This window comes from Phaethon aethereus (genome assembly GCF_964289735.1).
Source record: "Phaethon aethereus genome assembly, chromosome: 7".
Classification (NCBI taxonomy): domain Eukaryota; kingdom Metazoa; phylum Chordata; class Aves; order Phaethontiformes; family Phaethontidae; genus Phaethon; species Phaethon aethereus.
The window spans coordinates 10,857,822-10,876,967 of NC_138583.1; the positions used below are offsets into that span (position 1 = coordinate 10,857,822).

The 19,146-nt window shown below is 36.5% G+C and overlaps 1 protein-coding gene across 2 annotated transcripts in view; it reads right to left on the reverse strand.

The window, feature by feature from the left end:
- Positions 1 to 7,110: 7,110 nt before the first annotated feature.
- WAPL (WAPL cohesin release factor) overlaps positions 7,111 to 19,146 on the reverse strand; it is a gene marked incomplete at its 5' end in the record, with an annotated part of 68,639 nt that continues 56,603 nt past the window's right edge. For both annotated transcript variants that reach the window (XM_082002070.1, XM_082002071.1), the window contains 10 exons: positions 7,111 to 7,218; positions 7,595 to 7,690; positions 8,721 to 8,809; positions 10,064 to 10,271; positions 11,556 to 11,717; positions 12,242 to 12,357; positions 12,677 to 12,852; positions 14,107 to 14,183; positions 15,807 to 15,904; positions 16,900 to 17,011. In XM_082002070.1, coding sequence (XP_081858196.1) covers positions 7,153 to 7,218; positions 7,595 to 7,690; positions 8,721 to 8,809; positions 10,064 to 10,271; positions 11,556 to 11,717; positions 12,242 to 12,357; positions 12,677 to 12,852; positions 14,107 to 14,183; positions 15,807 to 15,904; positions 16,900 to 17,011 — 1,200 coding nt within the window. In that variant the 3' untranslated portion in view covers positions 7,111 to 7,152. The remainder of the gene's footprint in view (positions 7,219 to 7,594; positions 7,691 to 8,720; positions 8,810 to 10,063; positions 10,272 to 11,555; positions 11,718 to 12,241; positions 12,358 to 12,676; positions 12,853 to 14,106; positions 14,184 to 15,806; positions 15,905 to 16,899; positions 17,012 to 19,146) is intronic.

The window sequence follows — 19,146 nt, forward strand, 5'->3', positions numbered from 1 at the left end:
AGCAAAGTTCAAAAACCAAAGAGCATTCTAAGTTATTTTCAGAAGGTTTAAAGAAGCTGAAGCTACATTATCTATGTTAATCACTCAGCACAAACCAGTTCTCCTAAGAACGTCTGAAGAGTAATCACAAGTGTTACATAAAGTTACAGCTATAGTATTTTACCTTTGGATAAACCTCTTAACACTGTATGACAACACCAGGATAGCCATATATTTATGTCTTATTGTGAGGAACATAAAAATTAATTTAGTTCTCTCAGAATGATTTTTTTTTTTTTTTTTAAATTTGGTGTCTTAGACTGGATGTATACCAGACTAGCAAATCATTCTAGAGTACTGGTTTGTGCCAGCAATTGTAGGTGATGTTCTACAGGCATACATAAATGACACTCAAAGTCCTATATGATACCTGGTTTTGTCTCACATTTGAAATAATACTTGAAGAACCATTATAACTGACACCAAATAGGAAGGGATTACCTGGGATAAAAATGGCTACAAATCTGTTCTTCCAAAATCCTTGGTACGACTCTCATTGTAATCCAAGGTATCACAAATAAAAACATTGTTTTGCAGGATGAAGCTCCATTTTAAAACTGATGTATGATATGCATGAATATACTCGGCACACAAATTCCAATCTGATTTTTCCATTAGGAAGATTAAATTCTTATTAAAAATTTATTGCCAGGTTTTAAAAATAGTCAGGGCAAAGGAGACTACAAACAATAATTGCATCACTTCTATTTAACTTACAGTGCTCCATTTCTGCTGCTAAAGTATAACTTCATTATAGCACTTTAACCTAGACAAACACGATGGCGTTTTTAATTTGGATAAGATAGCTTTGCCTTAAAATTCCTTGTTGAATGAAGACAAAAATTCAAAATATGAGCCAGGAAAATGACACCAGATGTTACACAGCAGTCTATATAAACACATTATTAAAAACTTTGAGGCTCAGTAACCTGAGTATCAATCTTTTGAACCTAAATTCATGCCTCAGAGTAAAGTTGTGACACAAAATAATCTTACTGCAGGTTTTCCTTATGGTTTGTACTTAAATGCCATTCAAACAGAGACTATAAATTAAACAGCAGACCAGAAAAAAACATAGCCTGGATGTTTTAAAACTTTTTGCCCCAGAAATGCTTTCAAGAGCCACATGTTTGGGATAGGAGTCCAACAACACATCCATGAAAACAACCCAGCTTTTGGCATCATTCCCAGAGGCAGTATGGTGTGTGCGTAGCTCCTGAATGGCCTCATTTGGTGCAAAAACAACTCCTTTCCCTTCTGATTCAAACTTCTGCAGTAATTTTGGTTTTCATTCATTAGGTACTTGTTACCAGCAGAGAAACAAAGTAACTGTATATGCAGAGATAGATATCTGTGTGTGTGCGTGCACACACATACCCACATACTTTTCGTCAAGGTTTGCTTTCCACCAAGTAGAATGCTGTAATGCATAAGGAAACCAAACAGCAGCCTCTCACTAGGCATGTATCACAGCCCCAATAGTGAGTCCTCCTCCCATCAAACAGGCTAGTTAAATATATTTTCTTTGATCAAAAAAACTTGCTGGAAAAAAGTAAAATTATTACTAGAAATATCTGTGATAGGTGTTTGGAATGGTTTTTTTTTTTTTTATTGCCTTCAAATTGTAGCTGTTGTAGCTTTTCTCAAGTTTCAGTTTCTACTGATTAAACATCAGTGAATTTGAAGGAAGAAAACAATGCAAGTTAAGAACCTGTTGAAGAAGTCTGGTTTGGGTCTTTAACAGAAATGCTTATCCAGGTGGTAAATACTCATCTCTACAATTAAGCATAAACTCTTTGGTGCACCTTTGACTCAAATCTTTCTCCTGGGAGAACATCCTCTTTTCAGTGTCTTCATTCCTTATTTTCAGTGGTGAGAATACCTTTAATCCTCTTATGAGGGTAAACTGACAGAGCTAGAAAGTTCAGGGAAAAGAGCACCATACACATACGAATTATGATTACTCACTCACTGACCAACACTGAACTGTTGTTCCAGGACACAATCACAGGGTCAGCGTTACAGTTGGAATGAAAATCATCTATCTACCCCACACTCCAGGCTAACACTCTTCCTCCCTGCTTTTAAAAAACTAAATACAGAGATACAACTAAATTTTCTGTCATAATACAGGAAACTTAAAGAATTCCCACCCTCAACAGTAAATCTAAAATTCCTGTTACTCATTCCTTTGCTCCAAAGAGAGTCCTCTTTCCCATATCACCTAATTTTACTCTGCAAAAGTTTACTTTTTAAAAAATTAATATTTATCCAACAATGAACCTTCCTCTAAATAACTTTGGACCACCTAAGAGAGACTAGAATTTTGAATCTATGCCATGGGCATAAAAGGAAAGAGGTACTACTGTCCGAACAACTCCAGTAATCCAGCTTTCCACACATCTAAAGAAATTCTTTGGCCTTTACTTCTCTAACCTGATGAAATGTAAGTTCAACATGTAGTAGCAGAAGCTGGGGGTTAGGACACTTAGAGATACAGTTTGGAAAACAGGAGGTGAAAGATAGGAACATGTCCATCTTCCAAATTTAAAGGCAGTCTCCAGTGTAGCTCACTTCCCTCCCAGTGAGGACTGCTTTTCCACGGCTCCTTACAACATGCTCTGCACCACCAGAGAGTGCCTGTTGTCACAGGCAGACATATTATACCAATTTGCGGCCTCAGGTGCCATGCTTAAGTTCAGTTTTCACAGTTGGAATAAAGATCCTTGTGGCATTAGTTAATCAATCTACTCTTGTATAAGGACTTCAGGCAGTTGCATTATTTATAATGGTTTCACTTTTATTTTCAGTAAGACTATCTGTACCTACTGATGCTGCAAACGTCTTCAGAAGTTACAGTCCCTTAGATAGGGGACCTTTAGGGCAGGTAAAAAAAAAAGAGTATGGATGGATGGCTTCTGTTCCATGTAGCTAAAAGAATCCAGTAGTGTCCTTTACCCAAAGACAAATTAATATACTACACAGGAGAAGCAGCAGCATCAAGAATTACATTGGCCTAGTTTTGAAAACATTTGGCTAGCAGGATTCAGGGCAAATTCCAATCTCATTATCTTCAAAAACCCAATTAACAAGCCATCCTATAAGAATGGCAGCTACTTAAGCCCTCTCTATCTTTTGAATGCAAATACACATTTTTGTTTTTCTTGCCCTTTAAACAAGGAAAGTACCATATTAATGAAAACAGCCTTTACTGAAAAAGCCACGTGGGCTTATCTGGTAATAGCCCCAACTAACAAGTATGCTCTGACATCTGCTTACTCAGAGGAGGAGTTAGTGGTGTCCAGAAAGGACAAATGAGGGAAGACAGAATACACACTAGTGCATCTAACACCAAAACCATCTTTATCAATTCATTGAAGTACTTGAGCCTGAAAACATGGTTAAAAGCAACAACTCCTGTTAGAATAGCGTGTTACAGAGAAAGTTAAAAAATGTTAACACCCTAAAAGTTGGCATGAGAATTCCCACTATCTTCTCATCCACCCAGAAGCCGGTGTGTGCAGTGGCTATTCGGCTCCCTAGGAGAACCGCACCATTCCAGCTGTGCGCTCGGCACAGACGCTCTGCTCAGGGGGAAGAATGAAGCTGTTATACCTTTGTGATCACTGTCCAATCTTCTGCTCAGAGGCTCAATCTGCCGACAGCACAAACACAACTCCATTAGGCCAGCTTGAGAAATCATCTCCAGCACTACTACCTGCTTTTACATTAGGCTTCTGATAAATCAGCACTATACACATCATGCCAGATCACTTTGTGATTTGATGCAAATCATGCATTTCAAAACAGTCTGAAAGTAAAAGAATTTGTGAAAGGCTATGACTCCCAAATCTTCTACAGAAGCTTCACAATTGTCCTGTTAATCTGAAATGCTGATATCAAAATGCATCCACACATACTGCTTCCATTACATATCTACCAACAAAATAACCAAGAGGAAAAACTTCTACAAGATGGTTGTGGGGGTTTTTTTTGTAAACATTTGCTTACATAAAGCTGTATTTGCCTGCTACAGTGCTACATACTAATAACATACTGCTCCATATTTCAAACTCCAGTAACATCCCTTTAAAGCACAGAAATAAACATTATGCTGATGCTTGTTAAAGCAGCAATGAGATGACACATCACATTCAACTCGCTTTAACAGCTCAAATTATTGCATATTGTACCTGTACCTAGTTGTACCAATTTAGAAAAAAAAATCTGTGGGAAAAAATCCATCCTGAAATTAAAGTAACATTCATAGCAATGCTCATGGTAATTTTCTCATTTTTCACTGAAGAGAGAAAAGCCGTTAACATTCCCCCATGATGTGAAAAGTATCACCACAAAAAAAACTGCCCCATTTCCCCTGTGCTTTATCATATTTTTGTTATTCTAACCACAGGTCTTCAGAGTTGTTACATGTCCCTTCAGCTGAAAGATCAATAGCAACTTCTGTGGAGAACTCCAAAACACATCGAGAGATTGAGTACATCACCTCCAGAAATTTCCAGGCTTAGCTGGTTTGACTGACCACAGCCTCAGGTCCCAGGCACTGAGTTTTGTTGTCCCAACACACCAGTGAAAAACAGAGCACTACCTTCAGGACACTCCTCTATGTTTTTCCCTTTTAACAATTTACCTGACACTGCCTTCTTTCTGCAATCACTCAGAGGAGTGCCTTATTGCATGTTAAAAGACAAGATATGTATTGAAAGTAGCAATTTTATTTGAGTTAAAATTATTTACAAAAACCCAAAGACATACTTCATGAAACTGGTACAAACTATTTTTCCTGCCGTTGGCTTTTGCTTCAAAGATCACAGCTGAGAAATACTGTATAAAATAAAAATAGGATTGGATTCAGAAAAGTACTCTACTGTTCTAATTTCCAATTGAGAGTATTTACACAAATATTTACAATGGAAAAAAGTTACTTTAAAACTTTAATTTGCAAGTTGGCCTCAAGTACCCTTTAATGCAGAGTTGTTTGAGGGTCTAACACACAAAAATGCACTGCAGTTCACAGGGTGATTTCTCCCCCCACCCTCAAAAAAAGAAACCTGCATTTGTCAGTGCTTGACAATTAGTTACATTTAAAAAAAACTGTTAAACACTGAGGTAAATCAATTCCCAAACAATTACCAGTGTAACCAAGAAAGGTAGTTGTCCCTGCTTTCCCCCATTATGACATCTGTATTTTATTTTTCTCTTGCCATCTCTCCACAGAAAACTACATAATCAATTTGAAATCCCATTATAAGTGAAAGTCTAAACCCAGAAAACTAGATGGGCAAAATATTCAGTAATTTCCTCCTGATATAGAGCATTTACATACAGCTTCTCTCCCTCTCTTTTGACACTGTTTTGCTTTTTTTAAACAAAGGGGAATACAACCTCAAAAACTTTTCTAAGTTACACTGATACACTAAGTTTTAGAAGGTGATGAGAGAAAACGCAAAAAAGTATGACCAACATAGGATTTTTGCCACTAATCAGTTACTTCCTTACAGAATTCCCAACAATCTGCATTATCAAAAATAGGAAGACATAGAAGGCAGCCACTGTATGTAAAAAATTTACAGCTGGCACTGATACAAAAGCACGAGTTCTTAACTTTATACATGGAGATAACACAAGATCTAAAAGCAGGTTAGATTTCCTGTAATTTCCCCCTCATTATACATAGAACTAATATTTTTATGGCTTCAAGTTTTACAAATTCAATGGAATAACATGATGGAACTACCTATACAGGTATTTAAAAATGTCAATGAAGCAGATCTCAGAACAGTCTGCAAATATTCAAGACCACCTTAATAAAAATAATTACCAATTCTGTTGGTCTGAATAATGAGTGCAAGAAAAAAATTGTTAAAAAGAGTCATGTATGTTCTGGGATTCTTTGTTCCACTTAAGTCTTCAAACACAATGCTTTGCTGTGAACTAGACCTCAGACTGAACAAAATCTTAGCTATATCAGCAATTTAAGGCTTTGTGTTGTATGCATTTGAACTTTGTCATACTACAGAAGAATGAAATAGAAAGATTATGTCAGCTGGAAACATTAATCCCCATTGGTGTTTTAGCTTCTTTAAAATTCTTCCCCCTAAAACATCCAAATTCTTTGTATTGAGCATTATAAAATACATCTTCAGTGCTTCCTTGAGACAAATTAAAACAACATTTCAAAGTTTTTGCTTATTAGAAGTGTAAACTACCCTGGGATTGAATCTTTTTTTTTTTTCTTTTTTTTTTTCCTTTTTTTTTTTTTTTTTTAAACAGGGCACAGCTTTTTACAGTTGCTGTTTCTTTTGTGGATAACATACCCTCAAATGGCTTTGTGTGTTTATGGGTTTGCGTGCTTCTTGGAACGACAAAGTGTTATGGTCTGTCAGTTTACAGTACATGGGCCATGACAGTTTTAGAACTGAGAAATAGTTCAACAACCTAATTTCAATCAAAACAGTATAAAAAATAAACTATCCAATCCTCGCCTCTTTGGATTCCAACAAATTTTAAATATAGACAGTAGTTAAAATCACAAAAGTATTTAAAAATTTATATTTTATGATTTTGGAATAATCTAGTAATAAAAAAGCAAGAGCAAATTAAACTCAAATAGGAGCGGTGCTGCTGTCCAGAACTTCTTTATTAGAACATTTGTTTGATACCTCAGTAGCTAAGCTGCCTTTGCACCTGGCTGGCATGAAACAGTGGCTCAACAGTAAACAGCAGTTGCACTATCAGCAGCAAGTTTTTCCCCTTGAAACTTGTCACGAACAAAGCAAGAAAAAAAAAGATAGGGAGGGTAAACCCTGCCAAAAAAATATTTAAATACTGCACTGCATCATAAACAGCATGGTTTCTTTATTTACTTTCCTCAGAACCTTTTTCCCCTCATTTTTGATAGTTGCAGATTGATGTAGTAACTGTCTTTTAGAAAATGCTGAATGCATGGTTAAGAGACCAGGTAGCCTTAAAAATCCGAACACGAATGACACAGATGAATGCTCTTGGTATATCCATCAAGGACTTCTTTCATGACTTCTTCTTTTGTCTAAGGGTAGCTCCAGCATTAGAGTGCCTGCAGCGGAAGTTAAGTATCTAGCAGTGTTCCAAGTATTCAATCACCCTAGAGATAGATTTCTGGCCTGTTGTTCCAACAGCACACTGGAAAATGTAATAGAAAACAGAAGTAACAAACGAGCATTTGTAATACCTCTTCAAAATACCTGAGAGCTATGCTCATCTCAGAATTTTAGTATTTGGAATTACTTATCAGTAAAAGCAATTAGGTTCAGGCAGAGGATTCAAAAATATTCTCCTGACCAGTCACAATCAAAAGGGAATGAAAGTAGCTTCATTCCATTTATTACCAAAATAATGACAAATGGGTTTTCAGTGTTTAAAAACAGAAACTCACCCTGTGCTCTTCTAAACACACCAACTGAAAAGTGTTAAATGCTTCTACAAATGTATGGACTATTAACAAAAAACACAGTTACAAAAGTATCTACATCATCAATTTAAAAGATGTAATACTTACAGTAAGATTCATAAAACTGAGAAATTTTTTCAGCATTTCAGTCATTATAGAGAAGTCCCCTTCAGGTAAGTACTCCCTCACAGTAGTCACATTGATCTAAGAAATAAAACAATCTATTTTAATTTGGAAAATATTTTTCCGACACAGAACTATATTACTCTGCATGTGAAATGCAATAAGAGAAGTATATCCATAACATTATTAAGATGGCTTTTGCTGTCAGCTCTACAATTTAAGTCTCTCTTAAACAATATTCATATGTTTATGCTGTTTATGTTTCTAGGAAACAATTGTTGTTGGTTGGTTTTTGTTTTGTTTTTTTTTTTTCCTCCTCATTAAAGATCATTACTACCATCAGACCTCCCCAGAGACAATCTCCCTTTATAATTGCTAAAGGTTGAGAATTATTGCACTTCTTGTCAGTATCACTCCAAACACTAAAACTGTGTGGAAGCTAATCAGTCAAAAGGTACAGAACAGCATGTTAAAGACCCTTCTGCCATCATGGTAAATTTAGACAAGCCTGAAGGCAGGTCTGAACCTCATTTTCATTTGAGCATATATTTGACAGGAGAGTTTATGAAATTCTCAGCCACTAGAGTTCCGTATTTTTAAGTTTTAATTTCAGCTTTCTATTATGTATTTCCAGTCTGAGGCAATCATCAACTAATATAGACGTACACGATTTCATGTAATTTACAATGGAGGAAAAAAATAAAGCAGCCTGGTAAAAAAGAACAAACAAGTCTGATGTTAACTTGCTTATTGAAACTACTGAAAAATAAAGCAAGCTTTTATAATTACAGAACAGGCCAGCCAATTTTCCTTTGCCTTTCCGAAGTAAGTTCATTTGTTGGCTATGACTAACAGTGAAGGGGAGAGAGGCGGAAGAGGTTAAATATTCAATTCCAATTGTTTTTGATAAACGCACTCACGTTCAGCAAGGTTCTTTTGGATGGAATACCTCTGGCAACTTCTCAAAAAACTATATACATCAGTGCAGCTTCATCAACATACTAGCTCACATCGAACCCTAATTTAATAAACCCATTTCAATACTGCAAATTATTACTTCACTAAAAATTTGTATTGGACTTCAAAGCAAGTTATTGACTTATTCCCTTACTGGACTCTCTTGGCAGAGACAGCCTAGAAGCAATGCTGTGTATGAGGCCACGATGCAGTCTTCCATGTGCTTCCCAGCATGCTGAAGAGCTGTAAAGAGAGACAACGGCTGAAAGTATTGTAGTCTCTAAGCAGCTGGTATCTTTTACTGCTTTGAATACAATCTTTCATTATTGCTTGTCAGAATTTTTTCCTCAAACGAAATGAGCTTTTGGACTGAGACTTCAGAGGCAAGAATCAGCCAAACTCCGTACTTACTAACTCAGCAGCACATTCTTGAACAGAAAAAGCATTCATTCGCTTTCAACTCATTACATTGTAAACTATTTTATCAATTGCCATTTTAATGTGCAAGCTGTACGCTTAAGACACCAAAATACAAATATAAATGTTTTGCATGATACTGTAAGCCAGTAAGACTTCCACCAAAAGACGTTTATTGTATTTTAAGGCTAACAGATATAGCACTTTTTGCTTAATGACTCAGCATTTTTGGGCAAACCACAAATAGCTGCAGATGCCAGTTGATGAAGCTACAAAAAGAATGGAAGATATAAAGCAAGGTTGGAGGAAGTAGTAACATGCACCTACTATTAAAAGGTTAAAACACTATTAGAAGTAATATACTGCACCTACTATTAGAAGATGAAACAAGAAGGACTGATTTTTCAGACCTGGTATGTTTTCCAGAGAAACTACATAACTCAGCTTAGAGATACTCAAATTCCTGGAGCAAACTACCAAAGATGCAGTGCACCAAATGATTGCACAGGTACCTGAGATACCACCAATGGAGTGAGAACTCAGACCAAAGAAGATGCGGACAGAAAAAGCATACATGCAAATAGGGAGGGGATGAAAATAAACAAAACCTAGTAGTAGCATGAAACAAGAATGGGTCATGATACCTTGGAAAACAAAATTAAGGCAAGTAACTTTCAAGTAACTTTCAGAAGAACAAGATAAAGGCCTAAAAGCCACCCCTTCCAGAATCCTTCTTACACAGATTGTCCCTAAAAAGGTTTTTAGGTTTTGGTGTTTGTTGTTGTTTTTTTGTTTGTTTGTTTGTTTTTAAAGTTTTGGGGTTTGTTTTGTTTTGTTTTAAGCAGGAACTGATAGAAGGTACTATTAAGGAAATAAAAAGTAGTATAACTTCTTCCACTTCTCAAGCTTCAGCACGGAGCTGCTCCTGCTGGTGGTCTGCAACACTTTCACCTGGCGGAGATGCTAAGGAAATCCCCGCCCAAGAGACTGCATGGAGATAGGAAGCAGAGGACAAGGTGGGAAGTTATTGCAGTCAGAGTTCTTTGCCTTTTCCAAGCTCATCACAACCAGACAACATACCTTTATTAAGATCAAGTTCTTCATCATCTTCTTCCTTCTTATCTTTCTCTTCAGTACTATCTGGCTTCTCTGTGGAGACCCACTGTATCTCCCCACTTGTCTCTTGCCATTCCCCACTCTTATCATGCTGAGCCGTAGGAGCTTCTTTAATCAATTCATCTGTCTGGCTCTCGGCCAGCTGTGCCGCTCGCTCACGCTCAAGAAATAGCTAATGGGGGAAATTTCAGGAGAATTTGTATTATAAATTAAACCCTAAACATATTGAATTATTACTTGAAAGTTTATTTCCCCTTCACAATTCACCCCTTAATACAGCTAGTCTTCAATACTTTTCTTAACAATAGCCTTTTCTTCTTCAAAGGAAAATATAATTTATCCCAACACTAACACTGTGCTCTACAGAAAAGGCCTCCCTCCCCAGTGTTGAACCAGTTGTCAGGCTCCTCTTTCTTAGGCATCGTAAATGTTTAATCGTTTTCTTTGAGACACAGCTTGAAGACTAAAAGTTGCCGTATTTTCCTGTCCATTTTTGTTCTCTACCAATCCTCATTTTCTTTCATGCTAGCTATCCCCTCTTTACTCTCTTAGCTTTTCCCTTGATATGCAAAAAGCAAAACTTTGAAAGAGTAATGTAAAATGACTTATCAAGGATGTGACTGAAACAGGAATCTCATATTGTGCACTCATATCTTGTGAATTACTTCCCAAACGATACAACCATGAGTTTTATAGTATACAGCTCGGCAGAGCAATATTTAAGATATTTAATATTGTTATTTTTATTGTTGATTTTTTTTGTCTGCTGCTGGACAGTTATTTCACATAGTTAAGTAGAAGAACTGCTAAAAGTGTCCATAAAATTATCTCCATTGACATAAAAAGGCTGTATTTTCCTTTTTCAATTCTTCTATTTTAGTTTGCATGGTGGAACTCATCCAGCAAAACTATGGGTGGATTTCTTTTTTTAACAAGTTAGTCAATACAACATTCAAGAATGCCATTTCACATCCATAATCATTACACTCATATTTTCGTGCTCTTATAAAGCATAGTACTTTTTTTTAATTTAAAGTTACAAACTCCCAAAAAGATAGTACTTAAAAAAATAACCTACTGAAGCAAAGTATTTAAGACGAGAGTAGCTTCCAATTTTTACAGCTGGTTTAAAACAAATCTAGAAGTAAAACACTTAGGAACAAGAAAAGTAGAAATAAACTGTATATGAACAAGAAAGCTTTACAGAGCACGACAGCAGCCTTTGGATGTCTGTAACAACAGCACTGTTCTTTTACCAGGAAAGCTGTTTCTGTAATGGACAGTACTGAAAAAGCCAAAATTCTGAGCAGCACCCCTCTTCCCCCATTATGCTGTATTACTCAAAATACTAAACAGAAAAAAATTCTGACATATCTTCATTGCCGAGTTCTCCCTTCCCCCTTGTCAGTCTGATAATGAGAAATGGTAACTATTACAGGAAAAATACATTTCTTACCTGCACTAAAGCCTGAACAGCATCAATCTGTCCAGTTATCTTTAGGCTATCATCTCCTTCTCCCGTACAGAATGAATCAAAAGAACATGATGTTTCCATATTGACAAGACAGTGCCTATTCCGAGCACTGTATTCTACTAGATTGATCAACAGACCCAATCCCTGCAAGAATTGGAGAGTCAAAGAGCATTACACACATTAAAAAAGGATAATTTAGCAAAGAACATCTATCCAGATAAATGTCTTCTTTAGGCTTTATCTTTCTGAGGATACATAACTTCCTAAGTCACCTTTATGAAACAGTTTGATAGATTGGGGGATCAGGATTTAAAGAAATGAGGCAGAACTGAGACCCCTGTACACTAGAACTTGTATGCAGGAATCTCCGTTTTTCCAATTCTGAACATGAAGACATTTTTAAAGATGATATTTCATTTATAGACTAGGGATTCAGTTGTCCAACTCGAATCTACATTTTTTCCCCACCAAACACAGGGAAAAAGGTTAGAGCTCAAAACCACAAAATCCTGCCAGAAAACCTTCTTTAAGTACCTCACTAAGTATATTCTTATATATACGGTCAATGAAAATTGTAGAGGCTGCTCCTTAATTTGGAACCAGAGTAGTTAAACACACAACAAGGAGGGAAATCATTTTATGTTAATGTAACAAATACAATAGCTTACCAGCACCCGAATATCAAATCTCTGCTCTTGAGGTAGGAACTTTGGAACCTGAAGCACACAATTCATAGCTGTGCCTATCAGACCATCTTGTTCACCTGTTTTTGTACTACCCCATTCTGTAAACAAAAAGAGTTTAGAGGCTCAATTTTGAAAATAACTCGTTTTCATAATCGTAAGCAAATTGATAAAAACCTTTTGGCCCTAAAGACAAAGGGGACTCTCTTAGCCAAAGCACACACCACTTAATACTTGCAACTACTCATCCAATTTGCAAAGACAAATTACTGAATACTGTAAAGCAAGCATCTATCATACATAACTGCTTTATTGCATTGTACATGGAAAAACCGTAATGGGTAGAAGAAAAGGGTTTTCATTAGGGTTATATCTGATGCTTTAAGATAGAATATGCAAATTTTGATTTGTTTGTTTTACCATTATCATTTGTCAGGTTGAGCAAGACACCAATGATGGCCCTCATACAGTCTTCTACTGCTTTACCCACATGGTTAGTTACATTCTGGTGAGGCAGAGGCTTATTGTCTGGTAAACAGATACTGTCTTCAGCACGATTATATCGCTGGATTAACTCCTCACAATGCTGCAGTGCTCTGCGGGGAGAAGACGCAGAACAAAATTACCTCCACAACATAAAGGATACTCCACCTTTATGCTCGTTTCACCAAGAAAAAAACCTCAAATACAGAGCTTATGCAGAACTTTTCTGATGCCCAGTCTGTAGGGAGAGATGATAAAGTTATCACCTACCAAATTTATAAGCTCAGCTGAAATTGTGAAAACAAAAACCAGGAAAGCTTTGTGGCTTAGAGCTTTATCAGCTTGAGATTTCAAGAGCAAAGTTAATTTTTCTTTCCAACTTGGTCTTACAAAAGATATCTCCTCTCCCTACAAACCCAGCCTCTCATATCCTCTGACGATCAAGGCACCACATTCTTCTGACAGTGTTACCTAAATGTTCTCTTGTTCTGTCCTCAGAGCTATTCCTATTCTGTAAGAAATAACTGACATGTGACTTTCTAGCATTAAAATCTTCATCTTGTAACAGGACCATAGGCATGATTCTACTTCATGACATTAGTTTGATGTTAAACTGACAACACTGATCCCAATTACAAACAAACAAGGAATGTAAAAAATATGTATGGCTCTAAATACCACCGTAAACTGCGGGTTGTGGTTTTTGGGGTTTGGGTTTTCAAGTTTAAAGAAATTTAAATTTAAATAAAATCAAATTTAAAGAAATACTCAAAATGCCTAACCTACAACCATGAAATTACATTTCCAGTGAGGTCTGCAGAATCAAATTTTCAGCTTAACTTGTTCTCTTACGAAGAGCAGTACAAGAGGGATACAATCTCTGCTAGTCAACTGAGACCTCACCCAGATTGATAAATGGGTTAGAGGTGTTTGTACAAGCATCTTTGCAAGGGAGAACAGCCAAGAACACAATTTCACTATTTTAATTCTTAGTTACACTGTCAATTCTGTTACACTCTGTTTCAGTAAACACTTAAGCATAATGAAAACACAATAAAGGAGTATGTAAATAAATGTATGTGGCTTCCCAACTGCCCTCTTCTGTGTTCGTATTAACTTAGTACAGAAGGAGCTGAATCCACAGTCTACAGCTTCTACAGAACCACTAGCAGCAGCACTACATATTGGTAGTAGTCAGGTAGTTACCCATACCCTCATCTAAATTAACTTTAGCATTACATCATGAAAAGCAACAGTGGAAATTGTGGGGTTTTCCCCCCTACAATCTTCTGGTATAACAATTCATTTCTTTTTGCCCTATCATGAGCAATGCTCTGCCAAAATAATGTCTTTCTGTTACAACTTACTTAGCTGAGGAGACTATGAGTTGTGAGTCTTTATATGCTATCAGATAGCTCTGATTTTCTGGATTATGCACAGTTACCTAAAAAGAAGAGGATAAAGTAGTATTAAAAATGGGACTTTTTTCCTTGAAAGACAAGCATTCCCTTCCACTACCAACCCACTTTATTTGGTTCCACATTTCTTGGTTATTATCCAGTGTAAACCTTCACTTATCATTGTCCAAGATTTCCTTGGAGTTTTCACTGTGTAATTAATCACACAAAATCGTGGCACTGAAGATAAAACCATTTTCCCTGATAGAGTAAGTATGGAAACCGTGTAGCAGAATGTTCTGCCACAGCAGAAACCTGCATCTATATCCTGGGACTACTGTGCCCCAAGTGGGTATGTAAATATATATAAAAACATAACCCAGAAAACAATTATATACCTAATGTTATTTTTAGGGACTTGACATCAACTCCATTTCCGAGAGCTTATTATGCATCCAACCATAAAAATCAAGTTCTCCTTTGATTCTGAATTTCAATCAAGGGAATCAATTTTCAGAAAGTGTAAAGTTCTTCTCTTAAATTTGCGCAATTTGGTGTGTTGATTTTTGTCGTCTCTCCCAAGTTCCTAAGGATCTTACTGCATCGCAAACCACCCTTACATTCAAATTTCAATATTCTACCACTAAACAAGGCTCTTCTACTGTTGCTTGGCAATGCCATCTATCAGAAAAGCGGAAATTGGATCTGAAAATTTTTCTCTCACTGTTCAGAAGGCAGGTAAAGAGCTAGGTGCCATTAATTTTTAAGTAGGCACCCCTGAATTAATACTTCAGCAACCGTTAATCTTTTTCAGCGTTTAGCTTACTTTTACACTGTCTTTGAGTTTGTCCTTTTATTTTAGTGAAGAAAACACGTTACTGCTGTAGCTATTTGCCCTCTGACTTGGGTTTAAGGTGTTCATTAAGAGTCATTGACCTGTACTCTGAACCCGAACGTTGCTTTCTGATGTGTGGAGATGTACTGCTAAAACTTCAAAACACTCTTCTGCTTGTTTACCATACCACAATACAAAAAGAGTAACACTACTAACAAATATGAAAAAACCAGCAAAACAAGGCATTGTAGAGAAGCATGAGCTCACAATTCCTGTCAATTAAGCTCTACACAAGTACCATGTATTTCAATTCTGTTCAAAGTTCTCAAAAAGCATTTACCGTCTCAATATACACGCTCAGCTGATTACAGGACTAGTCTGACTTGCAGGGCAGTTTTCTCTTTCAGTGCTTAGCCAGCTCGTGTTTGAAAGTAGCAATTCTTAAAATGTTCATCGATTTACCACTTCTAAGAAAATACTGCTTTTATAATGATCCGTTATTACTAGACACACTAGAGTGTCAAACTCATGCCTTGAAAACAACATCCATAAGCAGCAGCTTGTTGTAGAAACTTAAGAAAAAGCATCACATTACATTCAGTTTTCTTACCAAAAATAAACTTGCAACATTGTACATACATACAGAATGGTAAAAGAAATTTTAAAACAAACATTCTGGGAACACTGATAAACATCATAAACTGAGTATCTTCTATAAAAAATAAACAACATTATAGAGTTGTTATGTATCTATGTATTGAAAGAATGTAACATTGAAAAGGTCTGGTTGAGAAAAAGCAGTTTTCAGAAATGCAATGCATCTGCTCATACTCACACTTTCTAAGACCCGTAAACATCTTTCTGCACCCCATAACGAAGCAACCAGTTTCTCTTCATTTTCATCACTGCTTAGGTGATCCACACATTCTTTAACTAAACAACAACGAAAAGTAATTTTCAACTATCAGTAAGAGGTCTTCAAAAGCCAAACTTACAAACTAATTATCTACTTGGAGAGTTCCCATAAACCTTGTTTTATACTTTACAAAACTCTAATACTAGGAAACAATCACAAAGACATGATCAGCATTCCAAAATTTTTCATTTCTCCAAGTAAATTAAGAAAAAACCAAAACAAACAAAACCCCAATCTTAAAATTTTGGCTTTACAAGTTTGTGACTGTTGCCATATATTACCTATCTGTATCTTATTTTCTACTGACAATGAAAAGATTGTACCGAACATGACTATGTTCCTTAACTGTAATGCACTGTTTTGTAGAAGAGAAAAAAGATACAGCATGCACCTTCCCCACCCCTTACAAGTCTAAAACCATGATGCAAGTTGAATACTTTCATCTCTTCAATCCTTCCTTTGTCCACCCCTCTGCTTACCTAAAAGCAAGCTTTATTCAGCTCAAGAATTCATTTTAGGTATGTCCCTTCCCCTATCTGTGGGGTGTTGATCTTGAAAAAAAAATAAGGAAACAAAACACCCACCATCTCTTCTTGAAGGGCTGACTTCCTCTGGGATATTTAGTTAAAAACACCAGGCCTGAAAATAATTCTGTAAGACTGTAAAGGAGATTTTACTCTGGAATAAGTGTGCTGTATTTATGTGCTGTCCAGAGATGCAACAGTAATCTGTATTCTGCCTAAGCTTAAGCCATTTTTAATGTCACACATTATATGCAACGTTATACACGTTCTGTTTAACATTAAAACTACTTTCAATCCCACATGCAACAGATCGAAGTCACTAATATTTCCCAATGACTTGCTGTCGAATTGCATACTTTACTTTCAACATTGCTGAGAAAAAGACATGTTTCTATTTTTAACGACAGAAAACTAACATTAAGAAAAGCAAACATTTTTAGTAAGATTCACTGTTTTTTCTCACTGTCAAAACAGCATTTCCAATATACCTTTATCTACAATATGATCGAGACCACCTAGAAGACGCAGTTCTTCTTTAAACCAGTCCCCAGCTCGTTTTGAGGTGAGAGACAGTAATGTTTCCATTGCCAAATGCCCAGTCTGAAAGAGTCAGGTTCCAGAATTAGTGAAATCATCATATGCAGCTGTAGCCAATATATCAAATCATACAAATACACATCAGATAAAAACCATAAAAACAAAGTTGTAGGTTCTGAGTAGAAGAACCACCAGAGGGAGCAAGAACAGATTGAAAAATATGTATATCTTAAAAAAATTACTTGGTACTGATAAAAAGGTACTTTGCATTTTCAACTTTTTCTTGACTTTATTAATAGCTTGGAAAACCTAAGCAGCCTCCTTTCATCTGTTTCTCTTGTTATCAGAACAAGCAAGTGGAGGAAGGAAACAGACAAATCAACCAGACAGGAAAAAACCCCAAGAAAAGCCACAGCGAACACTGCTTCTCTGTCTCCCATATACTGGCTCTGCTGCTTGTAGAATACATTTGATTCTAACGTAGGTATTTTGTGTTTTTAATTTTAAACTCATAGAAGACAGAAATTAAACTAAAACACTGTAGAAAATCTTACCATATTTACCAATTGATTTTTTTTAAAAAGAGGAATACATATAAAAATTCAACAGCAAAGATAAGTTTACTCCCTGAAAATGGAAACTGAAGAGATTTTGGGTGATTATCTTCATTAATTCCCTGCAATGTTTTAACCAGAACTAACACCATTTATAAAGTCAAGACTATAACTTGTTTTTCCAAAGGCCTCTAATTAAATGGAAATGTTAATAATAAAACATATGCATATGTACGAATTTACACATACACAAAAGTGACCAGTACAGACTTCTGTAACACCTGGAAAACAAACAGGAAAGTCTGGACTACTACGAGCTTAATTTCATATATGGTACATAAACACAACAATGAAAGGTCAGGGAAAAAGCCGTAAGATCTCATTGAAGCCAACTGAATTTAACCACTCTCAAGTTATCTTCCCTCCCTGACACATTTGATTTGTAATGCTTCAAGGAGGGCTCTGCTTATCCTGAGCTGTGCAGCATGTGCCAGGATACCAGTGCAAACCTCAGCACCTCCTGGGAATAACAGCACTCACGAGGCTTGAGTAAACACCCCATTGTCTTGGAAAACCAAGTTATAAACTGTATGAGGCCCACCCTGCAACATCTTCAGCTGCTTTCCTTGTTTTCAAAATACTGATATCCAAGGAGGAAAAGAAAGTTGAAGATTAGCCTTGATAAAGAAGGGTTACCACCCAAACGTAGCTATTTCCGTTTTTTAGGAGCAGGCTCCGCAGCACACTGTCACTGATGAGCATACAGTTAGTAACAGCCTTTCTCCAATGTCAATGGAAGCGTCCTTGGGTCATGAAAGTGTTGTGGGGGACAAGAGAACACAAGCAACAGCAAAGCTGCGATAGGTCATTCCTCCCTGAGTCAGCAGCATCTCAATTCCCCATCACAGAGGGAACAAAGACAAAGCTGCAATTACTCCTGCAACTGTTTCACCACCCGGGAACCTGCTAGCTACCTGTCATTGGCAACAGCCACTCATCCAGTCTTCCCACAGGAGGGAAACTAAACCACACTTGGTTACAGGGTGCTCTCATCTCATCACTGGGAGATAGAAGTTCTAAAACCTCACACTTTTAAAAGCTTTAATTTAAAAACATAATGTGAAAGGAGATAAGGAAATTTTAAGCAATGGATGGAGAACTTCCCTTCTGAAGAAAGCGTTTTGAGGGAGGAGGGGACGACAGCAGTTTGACAGATCCCTAGCTCTCTGAAGCTTTCCTGTCCTCTTCTGATGATTCCTTTCACTTTTATAGATTGAGCTTGAAAATACTGTAACATGGATGTCTAAAATCATGCATAACCTAAACCAGATTGATAGAAGGTGATTAAAAACTCTCCTTAAGGGATACTTCCTGAATATCTTCACCCTGAAAGCTCAAAGGCCACACAATGTTTAAAATATGGTGCTTAGCTTTCAGCCAAAGGGCAGCAAGATTTCAAAAAACTCCAGGATATTTATAATACTGGGCATAAGAATACAATTTTCAATTTTTTTTAAAATAAAATTAATTAAAACCTTGTAACCCTTCTGCTTTTGAGGAAAGTAATCCAATTTTTGTGTCAATTACTATGAAATTTTAACACCAGAGGTTCAAAACATGGTCTCCCTAAGCTTTCAGCCTTAC